General features: G+C 44.0%; 1 protein-coding gene across 2 annotated transcripts in view; it reads right to left on the bottom strand.

The window, feature by feature from the left end:
* The window catches only part of LOC134948526 (semaphorin-3F-like), a 96582-nt gene that overhangs the window by 18510 nt on the left and 60394 nt on the right, over positions 1-17678 (bottom strand). For both annotated transcript variants that reach the window (XM_063936550.1, XM_063936551.1), the window contains 2 exons: positions 2807-2926; positions 1874-1967 (listed from right to left, as the gene is read on the bottom strand). In XM_063936550.1, the coding sequence (XP_063792620.1) occupies positions 1874-1967; positions 2807-2926 (214 nt within the window). The remainder of the gene's footprint in view (positions 1-1873; positions 1968-2806; positions 2927-17678) is intronic.

Below are 17678 nucleotides of genomic sequence, written 5' to 3'. Positions count from 1 at the left end.
GAGGGCTAAGCTTATTCTGCTTCTTTCTTACATTGTATTAAATGACCAGATATGTGAGCAGTATGGCTACACACTGCTAATGTGGCTAAAAATGACCAAATGTGCTGAGCAGGTCATTCTGTAAAGCAGGCGATGACCCGGTCTGCTAGTCATGCTGTGCCCAGTCTGGTGTACCTGCAGTACTCCCTGGGGCTGATTCCAAGTTGGATGCAACTGCCCCTCAAATTGCGGCATAAAGAGTGTTCGTCAAAAAAGCAGCAACTGTGTGCATACGGGAGGTTGCAAGTTCTGCTATGACAAAATGCGTGTGGTCAACACCAGCAGACAGGTTTCTGTTAGCCATAATACCACAAAATAACATAATATATGCACATGGCCTGATAATCCATTAGGCTGATCAGGCTGCAGCCCTGGGCACCGGATATTGGGGGGCGGCCCATCCTGTCCATTGTCCACCCTATAGAGTCTGGCTCCCTGCATCTTTCATACGGCACAGGTGGATGACTTCTAAGGGCTGACCATAGCAAAAGGTGAGCAATCAATCAACATACATAGCCTATCACATATTACGCTACAACAACAGTGTCCACTCTCCGAGCCAATCGTAGGAGAGCATGCACTTTGAGGGGGCTGAATCTCTCCTCACCAATCAGAAGCTGCATTGGGTGGGCCAGGCACAGCAGAGGACGCGGCCTCTGGACCCCAGATTGACATGGTGTGGACGGGTACAGAACACCGGAAGCATCCCCCCTTCCCACCCTAGTGCTGCACTGTCAGTGTAACATTATAACTTCTATCCATTTGGCAAACTCTATATATAGACAGAATCACATTATATTTATTATATTTATAATAAACCCCAGTGTGGCTCAATGTCTGTCACTAGTGTCTATTCATTACATAGGGTGGTCCATAAGTGTGGAAACACCTTTATAAAAAAGAAATGCGTAAAAAAATATTAATCCAGTGGCTACATTTACGATATAGGAGAAAACTTTTTAGGGTATGTCACCAGTATGACGGCCATCTTGGATGCAACTCTAATTTTTTTAATTGGGGAGGTAGTCATGTGATATCTCAAACACATGGAGAATGTCATAAGGGTGTTTCTACACTTATGGGCCACACTGTTTATACTTATAATGTCACATTATAAATATATCCTATATCTTACACTCCCTGAATGGCGGTATGACTGTGTCTAGTGTCTGTACAGTATATATTGACACACCATCACATTATATGCTTACACCCCACAGCAATATCTGTTATGCTACATTTAACTTCATATAAACGACACACAGATTCGCAGACCTCAGTTGTCTATAGTACCAGTTTTTACCAGTTGTGGCAAGTTATTAAATAGATAGATTTAATACATATGTTACATACAAATATTTTGTGTGTGTGTGGGGGGGGGGGGGGGGGGGGGCTACAGTGGCATTAGCCTGGGGTGGAACCCTTACTCAGACCCTATATCTACAACAACAGAGAATGCGCTGACTACCATCATTGCTGTGTCTGCACCATCCCACAGGCCTGCAAATGATACAGTTAGGACCAGCGTATACGCGTCTGTGAATCGGTTTGTGTTTCATTGTAATTCCGCATAGACCTCCTGACTGTACTTGGCCTATGTTAGGCCTTCCCATCCCCCCTCTGATCACAGGTGGAACACTCCAATCTACAGGTGTATGCTGCCACCAGTGGTCTGCGCATCAGCAGAACAAATTTACATGATTGACGCTACGCTAACTGCTTCAGGTTTTAGGGCGCCGCGTGTAACACGCACCTTTCTGCATACTGACATATCCATGGATTACGTACTCATTTGCTGATGTTAATCTATCACAGATAGAGCTGAACAACCTACCTATTATGGTGGCCATATTTTCCTGCTTGGGATCATATGGACATCTCCCTTTCCCAGATTCATGAGAACCAGACACAATCCTGAACACATAGTCCTAGTACAGGGGACAGAGAAAAAGGATATAGGAATGAGTGCAAATATGGACAAGATCTAGGGAGGAATCCAACCTGGAAGAAACGCATCATTTTAACTGAGGTTATTAAAAAGAAACAAAAAATATAAGAACTGTAATTCCTTCCTCTGCTGTATTTGAGGTTGACATGTGGAGATGCTAGTCTGCTTTCACAAGGATGCAGTAACAATGATGTGTCACTAGGTGGTGCTGTAACTCTTCCGCTGGTACTAGTAAAAGGGCACCATAGATACTGTATATACAACCGTTACCCAACCGATCATTAGAGGGTAGTATTGTATTCAGTAAAATGAAAGTAACATTGCAGGATCTTTTCCAAGACAAATCTTTCTAGAAGGTAAAATGGGACTGATCAGTGATCAGCATTAAGTGGCTTCTAATTCAGCTGTACCAACCATTTCCAGTAACATATTGTCCTTATTTCCATATTTTATTCACACACAGGTAAATGCTGAAAAGCAGCGGTAATAAAAGGAGTGGTTACAGGAAAATCAAATAAAATGAGATCATATTGGGAATGAAACCATTCGGTGGCATGGCCCTTGCTGGCGACAGCGCCCGTCGGACATGCATGCATGGCTGACGGGTGATGTCACTGACAACGCGCGGGAGCACACATCGCCAGCGACATAGTGCTTATAACCACTTGGTCGCCTAGTCTGCCCCTGATAATTATCCTTTAGGTAACCTCAACCCTATCTGATCCTTAGTTCTTTATAAGGATATTCATATGCCTATCCCAAGCGTGTGGGTTGCCATGTTTTGTTAGATCCCAGCTTTCGTAGACGCATAACTCTCACCTCAGACCTCCAGCCCCGATAGATAAGTGTGCACTGCGGCTGATAAGCGCCGGTCCCGCAAGCGTAAAGATGGGTCCGGTTCAGAGGCTGAATGACGCGCAGATAATTGGAGCATTCATCCTACGGTGGGAGACAAATATGAAAGGAGACATAAAGGTGACCATGGACACATTTAGCATAAACATATAGCACATACATATAGAAAAACTTGGTTACTTTAAAAAAAAAAAAAAGCATTTCAGGGAGATTGCAAAAACACCACCTATGAGCGCAGCGGGTTAGTGGGCGTGCACTACCTAAGGGGCGTATCGTACAATTACTTTACATACAAATGTAAACTAGCCCCTAAGCAGTTACAGTTCGACGCACAGATACTTTCCAATGGCCATGGGAAACACTATTTGGAAATGCATGTAGGCATAGGATCATTGTGCCTTATGACCAATGCAGGGAAATGATCCTATTTGATTTTTTATATTTAATTATTTTTCCAAGTATATAACAGCTACTTAATGGGGTAAGATGCAATGAGGGAGATTGCAAGTCTTCAGGGAGATTGCTACTATTTCAGGAGTCTCCCTGACATTCAGGGAGGGTTGGCAAGTATGCATATAGCTGAGGTGCTTTAGGTTACATACAATCTCAAATATGTTTAGAGAAAATTCTAGTTTAGAATAAGTGCCATCCAAGCCCTCCTCTGCCAGCAAGTAGTCAAACTGTGATCTGTTCAACCCCTAACATGTCACCACTTAGGGCCGGATTCGGAGCTAGGACCATTTTGCAATGGGTGCAAATGCATTTATATTTTTGCATGCAGGGAAAATACTCACTGCAAGGGCGTAGCTACAATGGGTGCAGGGGGTGCGGCTGCTACGGGGCGTGGGCAGCCTCCAGGTCCCAGCCTTGACCTTGTACCTAGTTGTGCTGCCAGCTGATTTTTGTTTCTTAGCAATGTGCTACAGGTACATCCACTGTCCAGGCCGACTCCGTCTCTCCTCACGGTCACTGATGCTGGATCGAGGCATGGCTGAGCCTGCAGGGACATCCCTGTGGAAATTGTGCTATGGGGTCCCAAAAGGTATAGCTACGCCCCTGAGTAACTGCTTTTGCATGTAGCTTTGTTTTATACTGTATTTTAGAATAAAGCTAGAGCGTGCCCTTCTCAACTTTAACTCTCTCTGACAATGGTAAATCTGCCCCACCTGCAGCACAACACAGTTCGGGCAAAGTGCAAATTGCTCTTTTTCTTTTTTTTTGGCTCTGTATACGGACCCCAGTGTGCAGTATTCTCAGAGGCTCTAATCCGGAAATTATCAACTTAGGATAGGCAGAGCTGATATTGTGCCCAGTGACAACAATCTGTATCATGAGTTGGAGGGGTGTTTGGAGTTAAAAGTCAGTGGGGCAGGGGCGTGGCTCGGGACACCATGGAGTAGCAGCTTCTTGCTGTAGCTCCCTTAACTCATCCTGAATAACATCCTGTATCCCTGGTGGCAAGTGAACTGATGTGGGATTGCTTACTGTGTCCCCGGTACCTGGAAGCGACCGTAGCGCTGCTGTGCCGCTGGTTAGTGTGGAGCTGTGAGACCTCCGGCCGGGACATCCCTGCTGCTGCGATCCGCTCCGTGCGCCCTCTCACTTCCATTCGCGGCTGGTCTCCCTGCACTCCGGCAGCTGTTACTAACTCTGCGGCTCCGTGTGCAGGGCTGACGCCGCGTGTGGGGCTGGGGCTGCTGCCTGCCTGGGGCTGTTATTCCGGAGGCCGCAGGGTCCCGCCGTTAACCGGCCGCCATCTTCTCCTCCCCCCTGTAGACACCTGCTGGCGCTGGACGGGAGTTTGTGAATACCATAATGGCGCTATTCAACATGAGTGGTCACCAGAAAAGTTACTCTCCTCTGCTGTAGACCCATTGTTGACCTAAGTGTGGCTGGCTGCAATCTACAGACGCTCTCCTGTTATATTAGTGTGGCTGCACTTTCAAAACTACTCTCCTGTTATATTATATCCTGTTCTGTATATACAAATATGGGGAAACACGGGCATGCATCCAGTGTCGCAAAATCACTTGAGAGGTATGCCAGAACCCCACAGTCACCCGCCTCTGATAGTCGCAGTGTTCCCTCGCCTCCCTCTCCCCCTCAGATTGATGATGCGGATGGAGGCAGTGACTCACAGCAGTCTACTCAACAAATCTTGCAGGCTATATCTGCATCGGAGCAGAGGGTTACTGACAAGATTGGTCAGGTCCAGATTGATGTCTCCCTGCTCAGTCACGACCTACAAAAAATTAGGGAACGGGTTGGCGAGACCGAGCACCGTATCTCCGACCTGGAGGACGACCCTTTAAAGAGTAAAGTGGATGCTCTCTCAACTCAGATGGCCACCATCCAAGCTAAATTGTCTGATGTAGAGGGGCGACTGAGACGCAACAATGTTCGCTTTGTGGGGCTTCCTGAAAGGGCTGAGGACAGTTCTCCTGAAAAGCTCTTGGAGGATTGGCTGTGCAGTCTTTTTGCTAGAGAAGCTTTTAGTCTTTAATTTGCCGTGGAACGGGCTCATAGGCTTCCTCCAGAGCCTCCTCCGCCTGGAGCCTCTGCCCGGACCTTCATTGCTCGCTTCCTTCATTTTAAAGATAGTGGGCGGGATGTACTAAAGGAAAAATGCGGTAAAACCCCCGAAAACGGGTGTTTTACCGCATTTTCTAATTTACTAATACCCTACCGCCGCGTTTTTGCCATCCAGGGTATCGCCATCTCTGGATGGTGATACCCTATAGAAGCCTATGGGCTTCTTATCGCCGACCGCCGCAACCCGCCTACACTGCCGCAGACGCCTCCTCCCCCTCCCCCCCCGGCTTACCTTCCTCCAGGCTGCCCTGGACCCGGAAGGTAATCTCCTCCTCCCCCTAGCAACGCAGCCGGAAGTCCTTCCGGCTGCAGGGGGGAGGAGGAGGCGTCGGGGACAGCCTGCTGCTGCTTCCCGGCGTCTAGCCAGTGTGGGGACCCCTGGGAGGTGACAGAGACCCCCCGCAGACCACCTAACAGGTATAGCGGGAGGCCTCCGTCACCGCATCACGATATTGATCGCATATGTTAGTACATATGCGATCAACATCGCTGCGGTAACCGGCGAGAGGCGGCGATGTATCTTATTACATCCCGCCCAGTGACACTGTTCTACACTTAGCACGTACTGACGGTCCCCTCCAGTTTGAAAATGATTCTATATCTGCCTTTCCGGATTTCGCTCTGGATGTACAAAACTCTCGTGCTCAATTTGTACAAGACAAGCATAAATTGCGGGGCTGCAATATTTCGTACTCAATGCTGTTTCCGGACAGATTGCGGGTCGTGCATGACAACAATATTCATTTCTTTACCAATCCGCTTGATGCGGAAGACTGGCTTGAGAGTCAACCTCAAGCTCCGCGTTGAGGGTTACTTGTTACAAACTTGGCTAATATGACTTAACTGTTCAGTATGTTTCAGTATGTCTTTTGACTGCTTTTTTTACGTCATATCTGTACTGTGCATTATGTTATAGGTTTTTTGATGGTTTTCTATATATGCGGGCGTACACGTATATGCATATTGCTTTTGGGGTACGTATAGGTATATGTGGTATGTTTGTTGTAACTGTTTTGGTATGGGTATCAGGTATGCCTCAGCTTTTGTAGGTTATACGGGGTGGGTTAGGGAAGGGTTAGTTTGTTTTTTTTTCTTATGTCATCGCCGCTACTGAAATCTGTTTATGTCTACCCACCTATATGTTGGTGAGAGTTAGTACTGTGATTGGTATAGTACTATTTTGCGTAAAGATGCTGAAGATGTTCTGTGGCGTGTCCTGTGTGTGTGGCTATGTCCTGCGCAGTGTCCTGCGCCAGTTGTTGCAGTATTCCTCTTCTCTTTCATTTTTTCACCCTGTTAGCTATCTCTGTCTTTTGATTCTTTATGACCGCTGTTGATGGAATGCCCTGGAATGTTCGTGTTATAAATCATAGGGTTAAGAGGTCATTAGTTTTATCGCAGATCAAAAAATATCGGACAGGTATACAGGTATATTCAATTAGGGTCGGATCCATTCCGACATGCATTTGTCAGAATGGATCAGACAACCCCTATTCAATCCCATCTCAATTCGACTTTAAAAGAAAATCGAATTGAGATGAGACCTGTGAGCGGAGGAGGGGGGAGAGCCGCGGGCAGACGGAGGAGAGCAGCGCTACAGCTGCGCTGCAGGAGGATGTCTCACAGCCGCCAGACCTCACGGCAGTGTCCACCCGGCTTCCAGCAAGCGTGACCTCACTTGCTGGAGCCGGGTGGACGCTGCCGTGAGCGGCGTGGCTGTGACACATCCTCCTGCATCGTTGTGCTGTAGCGCTGCTCTCCCCTGTCTGCCAGTGGCTCTACCCAGTCTCCCCACAGCTCTCCCCCCTCTCCTCCTCTAAGGTCCCTCATCTCAGTCCGGACTGAGATGGTCAGAAACGGGGCCAAACCATGTTGAATTTGGCCCCGTTTCCCTCAAAAGTACGTGAATCGGCAACTATACCGCCAATTCACGTACTATTCGACAAGTCGAATTCCCCGACTTGTCGAATAAAAATAGCGGGGACTGAATAGGTCAAATCACGATTCGACCTTAAAAAGTCGAAAAATGCCGTCTTTTCGACAGACAGCAGCTTTAGACCCTAATTGAATATACTCTATAGTGTGTCTCTCGGAGACCCATTTAACAGGCAGTAGGGTCTTGGATCTTAAAAGACCCTGGGTAGGGCACATATATAATTCCACATTTTTACATAATTCTAGGTGTGTCTCTATCCTTATTAAAAAATATATTCAGTTTCAATTAGAGTCCAATCAAATTGATAGCCACGGCAGGTACATCTTTCTTCGTGCGGTTGTCAATCGAATCACCCTTCATATACTAGCTATGTATATCCCTCCTCCGTATAATAATGAAGTGCTCCGTCAGCCAGCTACATTTTTTGCTCAGTCTCCAGCTACACCAGTAATTTGTATGGGGGATTTCAATAATGTTATGGACCGGTACTTAGATCACTGGAGGGGTTCTGTTGCACTGCTTTTCATCCTCGTTCTCCAACTCCATTTGCACGTTTAGTCGCAGAGTTGGGGTGGGTGGATATATGGAGATATCGCAATCCCTCTGTTGCTCAATATTCATGTTATTCCACTTCTTTCCATACTATGTCACGAATAGATTTGGTTTTAATCTCCCCAGAATTGTCTTCGGATGTAGTGGATATAGCCTATTTGTCTAGAGGAATTTCAGATCACTCTCCTGTGCTACTTACATTAAATACGCTTCAGGCCAAGGGGACCAGATTTTGGAAACTTAATCCTTTCTGGCTGAACTTAATGCCTACTGGCTTACACTTACATACTGATTGGAAGGGGTTTCAGTCCGATAACTGTTCGCATCCAGACCTTTTCATTAGACATGATGCTTTTAAGGCCTATATTAGAGGCTCCTTCATTAAACGCATTTCTGAGATCAAATTGTTTCATAGACAAGAGGAGTCTCGCCTTGAACGGTTATTTCAGCAGTTGGAGGCCCAGTTTATCCTCTCCCATTCATGTATTGATAGAGGGCTATGGCTGGATGCGCAGAGGGAGTGGACGGAATATCTTTTTGAAAAATCCAGGTGTAGGTTGCTATTTTCTTTTCTTTTTTAAATCATTTTTTTTTTATTGAAGCATGAATAGAAATAGAGAGTTCACAAAGTGTTTTAGTACAATATGGATGTAATAAAGCATTGACATGATAATAATGATGTTTTCTGGTGTCAGTCATTCATTATCGACCATTGAGAAAAGAAGTAATAAAATAGTACTTAATAAACATAAAATAAAAATACAGAAGTTCAGTTCAAACCATCAATAGAATGTGTAGCTATCACCTCTCATCCCATAGAAAAATTCAGGGAGATAAATCAATCAAAAATGATGGGGGGGTCCCCATCAAGGTCGCGCAACCCATACCACGAGGTCAGACGTAGGCTTTTATGGATTCCCTCCTGTACTGATAAAGATTGTATTGCTATGTAGCTTTCGCATATATTGAAAAAAGGGCCCACCCGTCTTTCCTTGTCAAACATGGTTTCCACCCAGTCCATTCTGAAGATGTTATGAAGCTTTTCCTTGTATAAGGAGAACGAAGGGGGGTTGGGATGAATCCAATTTTGCAAAATCGTTTTTTTAGCTGCTGAGCTTAGGGCTAGGAACAGCTTTCTCCCTCCCTTAGTAATACGCTGACATTTTGAAGGAAACCCAAAAATGGCCCACTCAGGTGAAAGAGGAATATAATTTATTAACGTGGTTTCTGCATCACGTTTGATCCGCATCCAAAAACCTCTGATTATTGGACAGTCCCAAAAGCAATGAAATAAATCTGCAGAGCCCCTGGAGCATTTGGGACAACTATCAGAAGGAATTGTCTATTTGGAGAAAGATATGTTCTATGTATGACATTCTAAAACAGTTCCTGATACATATTTGAAGATAGGAGCTTACAGGAATTATTGAGAAATTTCAAAAGATCTTGGGTTGAGAAAGTTGGGAAGTGAACCAACCGCTGACTCATTCCAGATTGTATGTTAGTATGATCAACAGGATTATCGAGAAAGGCATAATGATAGGAAATTGCCTTTTTCTGAGAGGGTCCTTTCCGTATTAAAATATCCAAAGGATTATCCCAATCCAGACTATTAAATTCTCTCAACACAGTGGCAATATAGTGTTGGGCCTGTAGAAACGCTTCTGGATAATATTGGAGTATTTCAAACCTAGCCACCGCTTGCGAGAAGGTGAGAGGTCTTTTGTCTTTGAGATGGATTAAGTTCCCTATTGAGAAGATCCCCCCAACCCGCCATAAGGTGAAGGGGTGAGCCGCCATGCCGCCCTGAAAGCCTGGGTTCTTGCATAAAGGGAGGTGAACAGAAAAATGAGCATTGAACCCACTCTTATGTCTCAAAATATGCCAGACCTTTCTTGTGTTCCACAAGAGAGGATTATCTCGGAGAGTAAGCGGGATATTTTGGTCATGGATGTGGAGAAAACTAGCGTGTTTAAGTCTCCCAATAGTTGAGATTCGAGTGCTGTATTTACATAAACATTGGTACCATGAATCCAATCAATTATATATCTTAAGTGGGCTGCATGACTATAACGCACTACATCTGGGAAGTTAATGCCTCCATGTTCCCTGGTCTGGCATAGCTTGAGAAGGCTGATACGAGGCCGTTTACCTTGCCAAATAAAGGAGCGAAACAGACTGTTAATGTGTTTCACATCTCTTTGAGTAAGGAGCAGAGGGAGAACCTGTAGCAAGTAGCGCAGTCTAGGAAAAGTAATAATTTTAATCAAATTCGCTCTCCCTAGATAGGAAAGAGTTAAACGTTTCCGACCACTCAGTTCAGTAGAAATATTTGAAATGGCTTTGCTAATGTTGTGTTTATATAATTGAGAAGGATTTCTAGACAAAGTTATGCCCAGATAGTTTATAGAAGAGGAGGACCATTGGATGGGAACTAAATTGCTCCAATGCGGGATAGATCCACCGGGACCCAAGAGCATTCCCACTGACTTGTCTGCGTTAATAACCAGTCCAGAGACCTCGCCATAGGAGTTTATTTTGTCTAAAATGAGAGGGACTGTTTCGCTAGGATTATTAATATATAGCAGAAGATCGTCCGCGAAGGCCGAAATTTTACTTCACTCGATCCAATTAGCACACCCTTAAATTTTGGCCAGTGTTGAAGGATCCGTAAGATAGGGTCCAATGAGAAGTTAAAAAGCAGGGGAGAAAGAGGACATCCCTGATGGGTGCCTCTCTTTAGGGCCAATGCGCTGCTTCTCAAACCATTAGGTTGCTATTTTCTAAACATGAGTACTATTTCCATGCTGAAATAGGAAGCAAATATTTGGCATATCTAGCGAGGGATGAGTCTACTGCCAATATAGTCCAAAGTATACAAAATTCCCAGGGACAGTTCTGCTATTCTGGGGAGGAGATTACAGAGGTGTTTCGTAGTTACTACTCTTGTCTGTACACCTCCAAGGTCGCATATACAACTGAGCAATTGCAGAATTATTTGGACCAAGTTGCATTGCCACAATTGCCTCAAGATGCTTGAAATCCTTGATGCTCCATTTACATTGGAGGAGGTTGAGGCGGCAATTTCCTCCTGGATGCGATGGAATTCCTGTGAAGGTGTACAGAACATTTAAGGATTTTTTTGTTCTTATTTGTTAGATATGTTTAACTCCTTTTATGAGCTGGGATCCATTTCTCCTTCTGTGTGTGAACCAATTATTATTGTGTTAGCTAAGCCCGGGAAGGACCCCACTCTGCCGGGGTCATATCGGCCCATTTTGCTTTTGTCCACAGATATTAAAGTATTGGCTAAAATGATAGCGCTTAGATTGAATTTGGTTATTAATTTGATTATTCACCCCGATCAGACGGGATTCATGCCAGGGAAGTCTACGGCTCAAAACTTGCGGAGATTATTTTACCACTTACAGAGAACTGATGTGGTCTGGTCCGAGGTTATAATGTCACTAGACGCAGCCAAGGCTCCTTTGGTGGAGTGGAGTTATCTTTGGGGTGTGCTTCGGAAATTAGCTTTCGGTCCACGATTTATCAAATTAATCCAACTGCTATTTTTTTCCCCAGCGGCAGGAGTGTATGTTAATGGTTTTACTTCATCTCCTTTTCCACTGGCAAGTGGGACTCGACAGGGTGTCCCTTGTCTCCGGCCATTTTTGCTATAGCCATAGAGCCGCTTGCCTGTCTTCTCCGTGTGGCGCCGGATGTATGTGGTATTAAAGTTGGAGAGGGTATAGATGTGTTAGCGCTGTACGCAGATGACATGCTGTTGTTTCTACAAGACTCGGAGGATTCTCTGCAGGCCATGCTACAATTAGTTAAGAAATTCGGTTCTTATTCTGGTGTACTTATGAATTGGGACAAATCCAATATATTCCCTATTTCGGGACATATTCCTGTGGATGATTATACGGATTGCCCTTTGCAGTGGACAAAGCGTTTTAAATATCTGGGTGTCTGGATTACGCCACAGGAGGGAGATTATATATCCCAAAATATTGCTCCCATTACGGCGGGTTTTAAGATGAAAACTCATGTGTGGAAAAAACTACCGTTATCTGTCTTAGGCCGTATCAATCTGTTTAAAATGTCGGTTCAACCAAAATTCTTGTATGTTCTGCAGCATTCTACAGTATATATTCCCAAGGCAGTATTCTCTGCTATTGAGAGTATTTTGTCATCATTTATATGGGGAAATAGGCCGGCAAGAATTTCCATTAAAACATTATATAGATCCAAGACATCTGGGGGAATTGGTCTTCCCAATCTTAGGGTCTATTATATAGCGGCTCAACTGGCGCATTTAGGGGGACATTTACTAAGCAGTGATAAGAGCAGAGAAGTGAGCCAGTGGAGAAGTGGCCCCATTAACCAATCAGCAGCTCTGTATCATTTTATAGTATGCAAATTATAGATGTTACTTCAGTGCTGATTGGTTAGCATGGTCAAATTCTATAGTGGCTCACTTCTCTGCTCTTACCACTGCTTAGTAGATGTCCCCCTTAGTTAGTTGGGTACAGGACACAGCTGACTTAACTCTAGTGGGCTTTCTGGGTGAGCAGGTGGGGGCCTTCTTTTCTCCTTTACTTTTTCTGCTTTCTGGACTGTCTCTAACCTGCCTCCATTGCTCCGGCAAGCTCTATTGATTTGGCGACATGCACATACTTTTTTGAGTGGTCCGGTTATGATGCAGATTCCCCACTGTGGCATAATGGTTCATATTCCGAGCTGCTTAAAATTTCAACGGACTATGGGGGTAATTCTGAGTTGATCGCAGCAGGAACTTTGTTAGCAGTTGGGCAAAACCATGTGCACTGCAGGGGGGGCAGATATAACATTTGCAGAGAGAGTTAGATTTGGGTGGGTTATATTGTTTCTGTGCAGGATAAATACTGGCTGCTTTATTTTTACACTGCAATTTAGATTGCAGATTGAACACACCCCACCCAAATCTAACTATCTCTGCACGTGTTATATCTGCCTCCCCTGCAGTGCACATGGTTTTGCCCAACTGCTAACAAAATTCCTGCTGCGATCAACTCAGAATTACCCCCAATATGTGGCTGCTGAAAGGCGTTACTACTCTAGGTCAATTATACAGTGAAGGAATGTTTAAATCATTTAATCAACTATAGAGTGAGTTCAATATTCCTCATGGTGCCTTTTTTCGATATTTACAAATAAGGCTTGCGCTTCAAACTCAGTTTTCACGCACTGACCCTGTGCTGTCATCTTCACCCGTTAAATCAATGTTATTGAATTTGGGTTCTAGAGGCCACGTTTCCAGTATCTATGCCCAGATTAATAATAATTTGTTTCCGAACCAGCTTGTTCCTCTGAAATTGAAATGGGAAATGAACATATAGCCTACATAGAGTATATCATACACCTGTGTCTATGAAAAGGGCTGGGATTAGAGAGGATACCTCTCTTGCCCTAGGTGTCAAGTGGAAAATGCTGGATTTTGGCACTTATTGTGGGACTGTCCATTAGTACTCTCCTTTTGGGAGACGGCTCCCTCTCTGCCTGGCTTTAGTACTACAATATGTTTGTTTGGCTTAGGTCTGGAGGGGACACAATCTTTAGTGCTATACAGGTATGTCTTGTGCCTTACTACGTTGGCCAAGGTCATTATAGCGCGAGTATGGTGTACAAATACACACCCCCCCGTTGGTGAATAACGTAGTCCGGCATAAGAAACATATGTTTAGAAAAAATGCTATGCATAAATTTCATGATAAATGGGATAGATGGTGCGAATCAGGGTTGGGAGGGGAGACGGGAGCTGCGACAACGGCGTAACTACATATGTGTGTACTTTCTGCACGTGGGGCGCGCTGCGGTATATCAATATTCATTCTGATATCCTCTACCCCCTTTTTTTGCTACTACTTATTGTCTAACACAGAGGTTCTCAAACTCGGTCCTCAGGACCCCACACAGTGCATATTTTGCAGGTAATCCAGCAGGTGAACAGGTGTATTAATTACTCACTGGCACATTTTAAAAGGTCCACAGGTGGAGCTAATTATTTCACTTGCGATTCTGTGAGGAGACCTGCAAAACATGCACTGTGTGGGGTCCTGAGGACCGAGTTTGAGAACCTGTGGTCTAACATATACCTTCGCAGAGATGTGCACATATATACACATATAAGTATATTGGTCTACGATAACTTGCATTGCCAGTTCTGGGTCGACTGGACAAGTGCTGCATATATATTTCTTATTGTACAAATTTAAACTGGAAGGTTGTTCTGGTCACTAATATATGTGGGCTAAATTGGCTGTATAACTGAGTGGTGGATGACATAATGTAATTGTTTCTGTTCAATGTCTGTATTGTATTTTTTTGTTATTGTTTTCTTTTTCTGTATTGACATTTTCAATAAAGCATACGCAATAAAAAAAAAAAAAAAAAAGACAGTGCGACAGATTTATTAAGCCTGGTGAAGTGATAAAGTGGAAGGTGATAACGCACCAGCCAATCAGCTCCTAACTGACATTTTTCAAACCCAGCCTGTAACATGGAAGTTAGGAGCTGATTGGCTAGCGCGTTATCAACTTCCACTTTATCACTTCACCGAGCGTAATAAATCTGCCCCCTATCTCAGGACATGTGGAAGAGCGGTTTGGCCAAAATGTACTTAATACTTTTTACCCTAAAACTAGTATTCTCCTCTTATATCGCAGAGTTAACTTATGTGGCACAGTATCAAAGGCTTTTACAAGATACAAATAGATCACATTAAAGTACCCATCTCAGATCTAGAATGAATGTGAAGGCTATGTCTAAACAACCAATGTCCTGGAACTTTGTTCATCCTTTATGCAGACAGGCAAAACATATTTATTAACATTTATCTTTGTCTTTAGCTTCTAAGATTACTTTTTTAGTTATTTTTTAGTTTACCAGTTTTTGTTCTGTTTATGTACAGTTTTTGGATGAGATTATGCTTTGTAATCCTTTTTATAGCTTCTGTGTTCATAGATTCTCTTTTATATTTTGCCACATTCATTGTAGTTCCTCAATAGATTTACGGTTCCTTCTATTTTTGTGCACTTTTATGGAAGATTCTTATCATTAGTATTTCCACTGTTACTTGAAATTTTCTGCACCTCCCTTTTGCCTCTTCTAAACCCTCCCTTCCTCCCCCATCTCCCAAGAGTATAGATTACTAGTTTATTTCCCTTTTTCATATTTGACCAACTTTCCATAAACATCTCATGATTTCTCGGGTTTCCTTGGAACTCCCGTACATCTGCCCCTCAATATGGTTTCCCTCTCACCCTCTTCCCACCCACTTCCTATCGCTGACTGTATTCCCGTCTGTAGCTCACCTCCTCAGCCGGTCTCTTGCCACAGGCAGATTCACATCACCCTTCAAAATATGCTCATCAGCCCCCTACAGGAACAATCTCTTGATGGAGCCTGTCCCCAACTACTGCCCTAAGTCTGTCCTCCGTTTCTGCCTCCAACCTACAGTACTTGTGTTGTGTTTAAGTGCCTCTCTCTTGAAATCTGGCTCCTGCCGCCTATGTTCCAACGAGAATGCCCATGATCAGTGGTTATGTAAAAGTAATAAGAGTCACTTCTCCTTACTTATCCTCCTGGTCATCACGGACACCGTTAATCATCTGACCCTTGTGGCACAGGATTCGCTTTCTGCCTGCCATCTAGTCAGTGTCTCTAACCCTGGCACTTCCACCACCACCACCACAAACTCTCTTGTCACTCTACCTCGCCCACTGAAAACCTCTTGATGAATGAATGCAATAATTTGGCCTCTAATCCAACCCGATGCTGGCAGCCACCAAATGTACCTCTCCCTTCTCTTCTCTCCTGTACTGTATATCTACTATCTGTCTTTCTACGATTTCTAAAGCACACCCCAAAGCTACCTAAAGTTCAACATTTCCAAAAACAGAGCTCATCATTATGTCTGTTCCCAATACCTCCCCTAATATCTCCCTGTCAACAAAACCCCAACTTCCTCAACCTCCCCAGCTTGTTGCCTTGCTGCCACCCTTACTGCACACATCCATCTTGACCTCTAGCCTTCACAATTTTGCTAGCACATACCTTTCTCTTACCTAAGAGGCAACCAAAACTCATCCATTCTCTCATCGCCTCTTGCCATAGACAGCTGCAACCTCCTCCTATCTGGCATCCCTTCACTCATCTGTCCCCGCTTCAATCCATCCTAAATGTCACCAGAAGTGTGATCATCTTCTCTTGCCACTCAGCATTCACTCTGCAAATCCCTGCACTGGCTCCACATCTACAATACCCTCAACGCCACCCCTTCCTGCATGTAAAATCTGATCTGATAATATTCTGTCTGCTCTAGTCTCACACCCTTATAGAGCTACCTCTACCCTGCATCTCGCCCCTCTCTCAGATTATATCCTCTCTCTCCCAACTACCAGTGTCCTCCTGTGTCCCTACCAACCTAAGGGGTTTCTCTCCTGCAATTGATCAGACACTCCCCAGTTCTCCAATAGTTGAGGGTTCTCGGCAAACTCCACTCTTTACTACAGCTCATCCTACTTCCAATTACAGATGTGTGCTTTTACATCCTTGCTGCAGTTATGCTAAACAGCCCTTGAAGTCTCGCCATGCCATGGCAGGACTCGGTAGCTCAAAGCGTCTTTTTTTTCAGTCTTCAGCAAAAATGCGTCTTAGATGCAAAGTAATGTAACATGACGCACAAGCAGCTTCTGCAGATTAACATGATACGCAGCATGCATATATCCTGTGTGTAATTGCGGCTCTGTCTGTATCCGAAATGCTACGTTACAGTGTTTTCCATGAAAACACTGTAGCATAGCGTTTCATATGCAGATACAGTCACACACAAAATATAGGCATGCTGCATATCATTTTAATCAGCAGAAGCTGCTCGTGTGTCCTATTACATTACTTTGCATCTAAGATACATTTCACGGGGGAAAAATAAACGCAAAACAGACACTTGGAGCTACCAAGTCACACGGCACTCATGCGTTATGTGTAACGCGACTTGTAGCACACGGAGCGAAGATGTAATATGAAACATCTGTACACTACACATTGCTAGCACACCACTCTCCATAGTGAATCACAGTCATCCTCTTCTCTCAGCTCTGCTCTTACCCACTAGATTGTAAGTTATTGCAATCAGGGCCTTCCCTACCCATTTATTTCATGCCTGCATTTATGTCTACTTCAATGTACCAGCTTCAAGCATGTCCTTTCCCCTCTATCCAGTAACGCAGAGCACTCCAGATGCCTTACAATTATAACTTACAACATAATAAATCAAAACAGTTGTAATACTTGCTACTACACTATGCCTCACTATATATATATATATATATATATATATATGTATATTAAGAAATGAAGTAAATAAGAGCGCCTAATAGTGTTAGTGTGGAAATTGATATAAAAGATAACTTAGCTCATAAAACTTTCAGCCTGATGATTCTCAGAAGTAAAACATGTAAAAGAGAGATAAAAGCAACATAGTGTGTACTGTTTTCAAACGTTTTTCAAAGATACAAGCATTAGGAACTTTGCCGGTTCCAATAATTTGATGTAATAAAAACAGTAAAAACAGTAACAATTTATTAAACAACAATCCTGCCACAATCGCAGGTGGCAGGTAAAAACAATTAAAAAATAGCTCGTCTGATCATAAGTGTAGGTAGCGCACGTACAGAATTAAAAATTATAAACAGCTTATCTGTCCGCATATGG

The sequence above is a fragment of the Pseudophryne corroboree genome, chromosome 8 (assembly GCF_028390025.1).
Source record: "Pseudophryne corroboree isolate aPseCor3 chromosome 8, aPseCor3.hap2, whole genome shotgun sequence".
Taxonomy (NCBI): Eukaryota; Metazoa; Chordata; class Amphibia; order Anura; family Myobatrachidae; genus Pseudophryne; species Pseudophryne corroboree.
The sequence above is the reverse complement of the archived record's forward strand: the minus strand, read 5'-3'. Positions and strand labels throughout refer to the sequence as shown.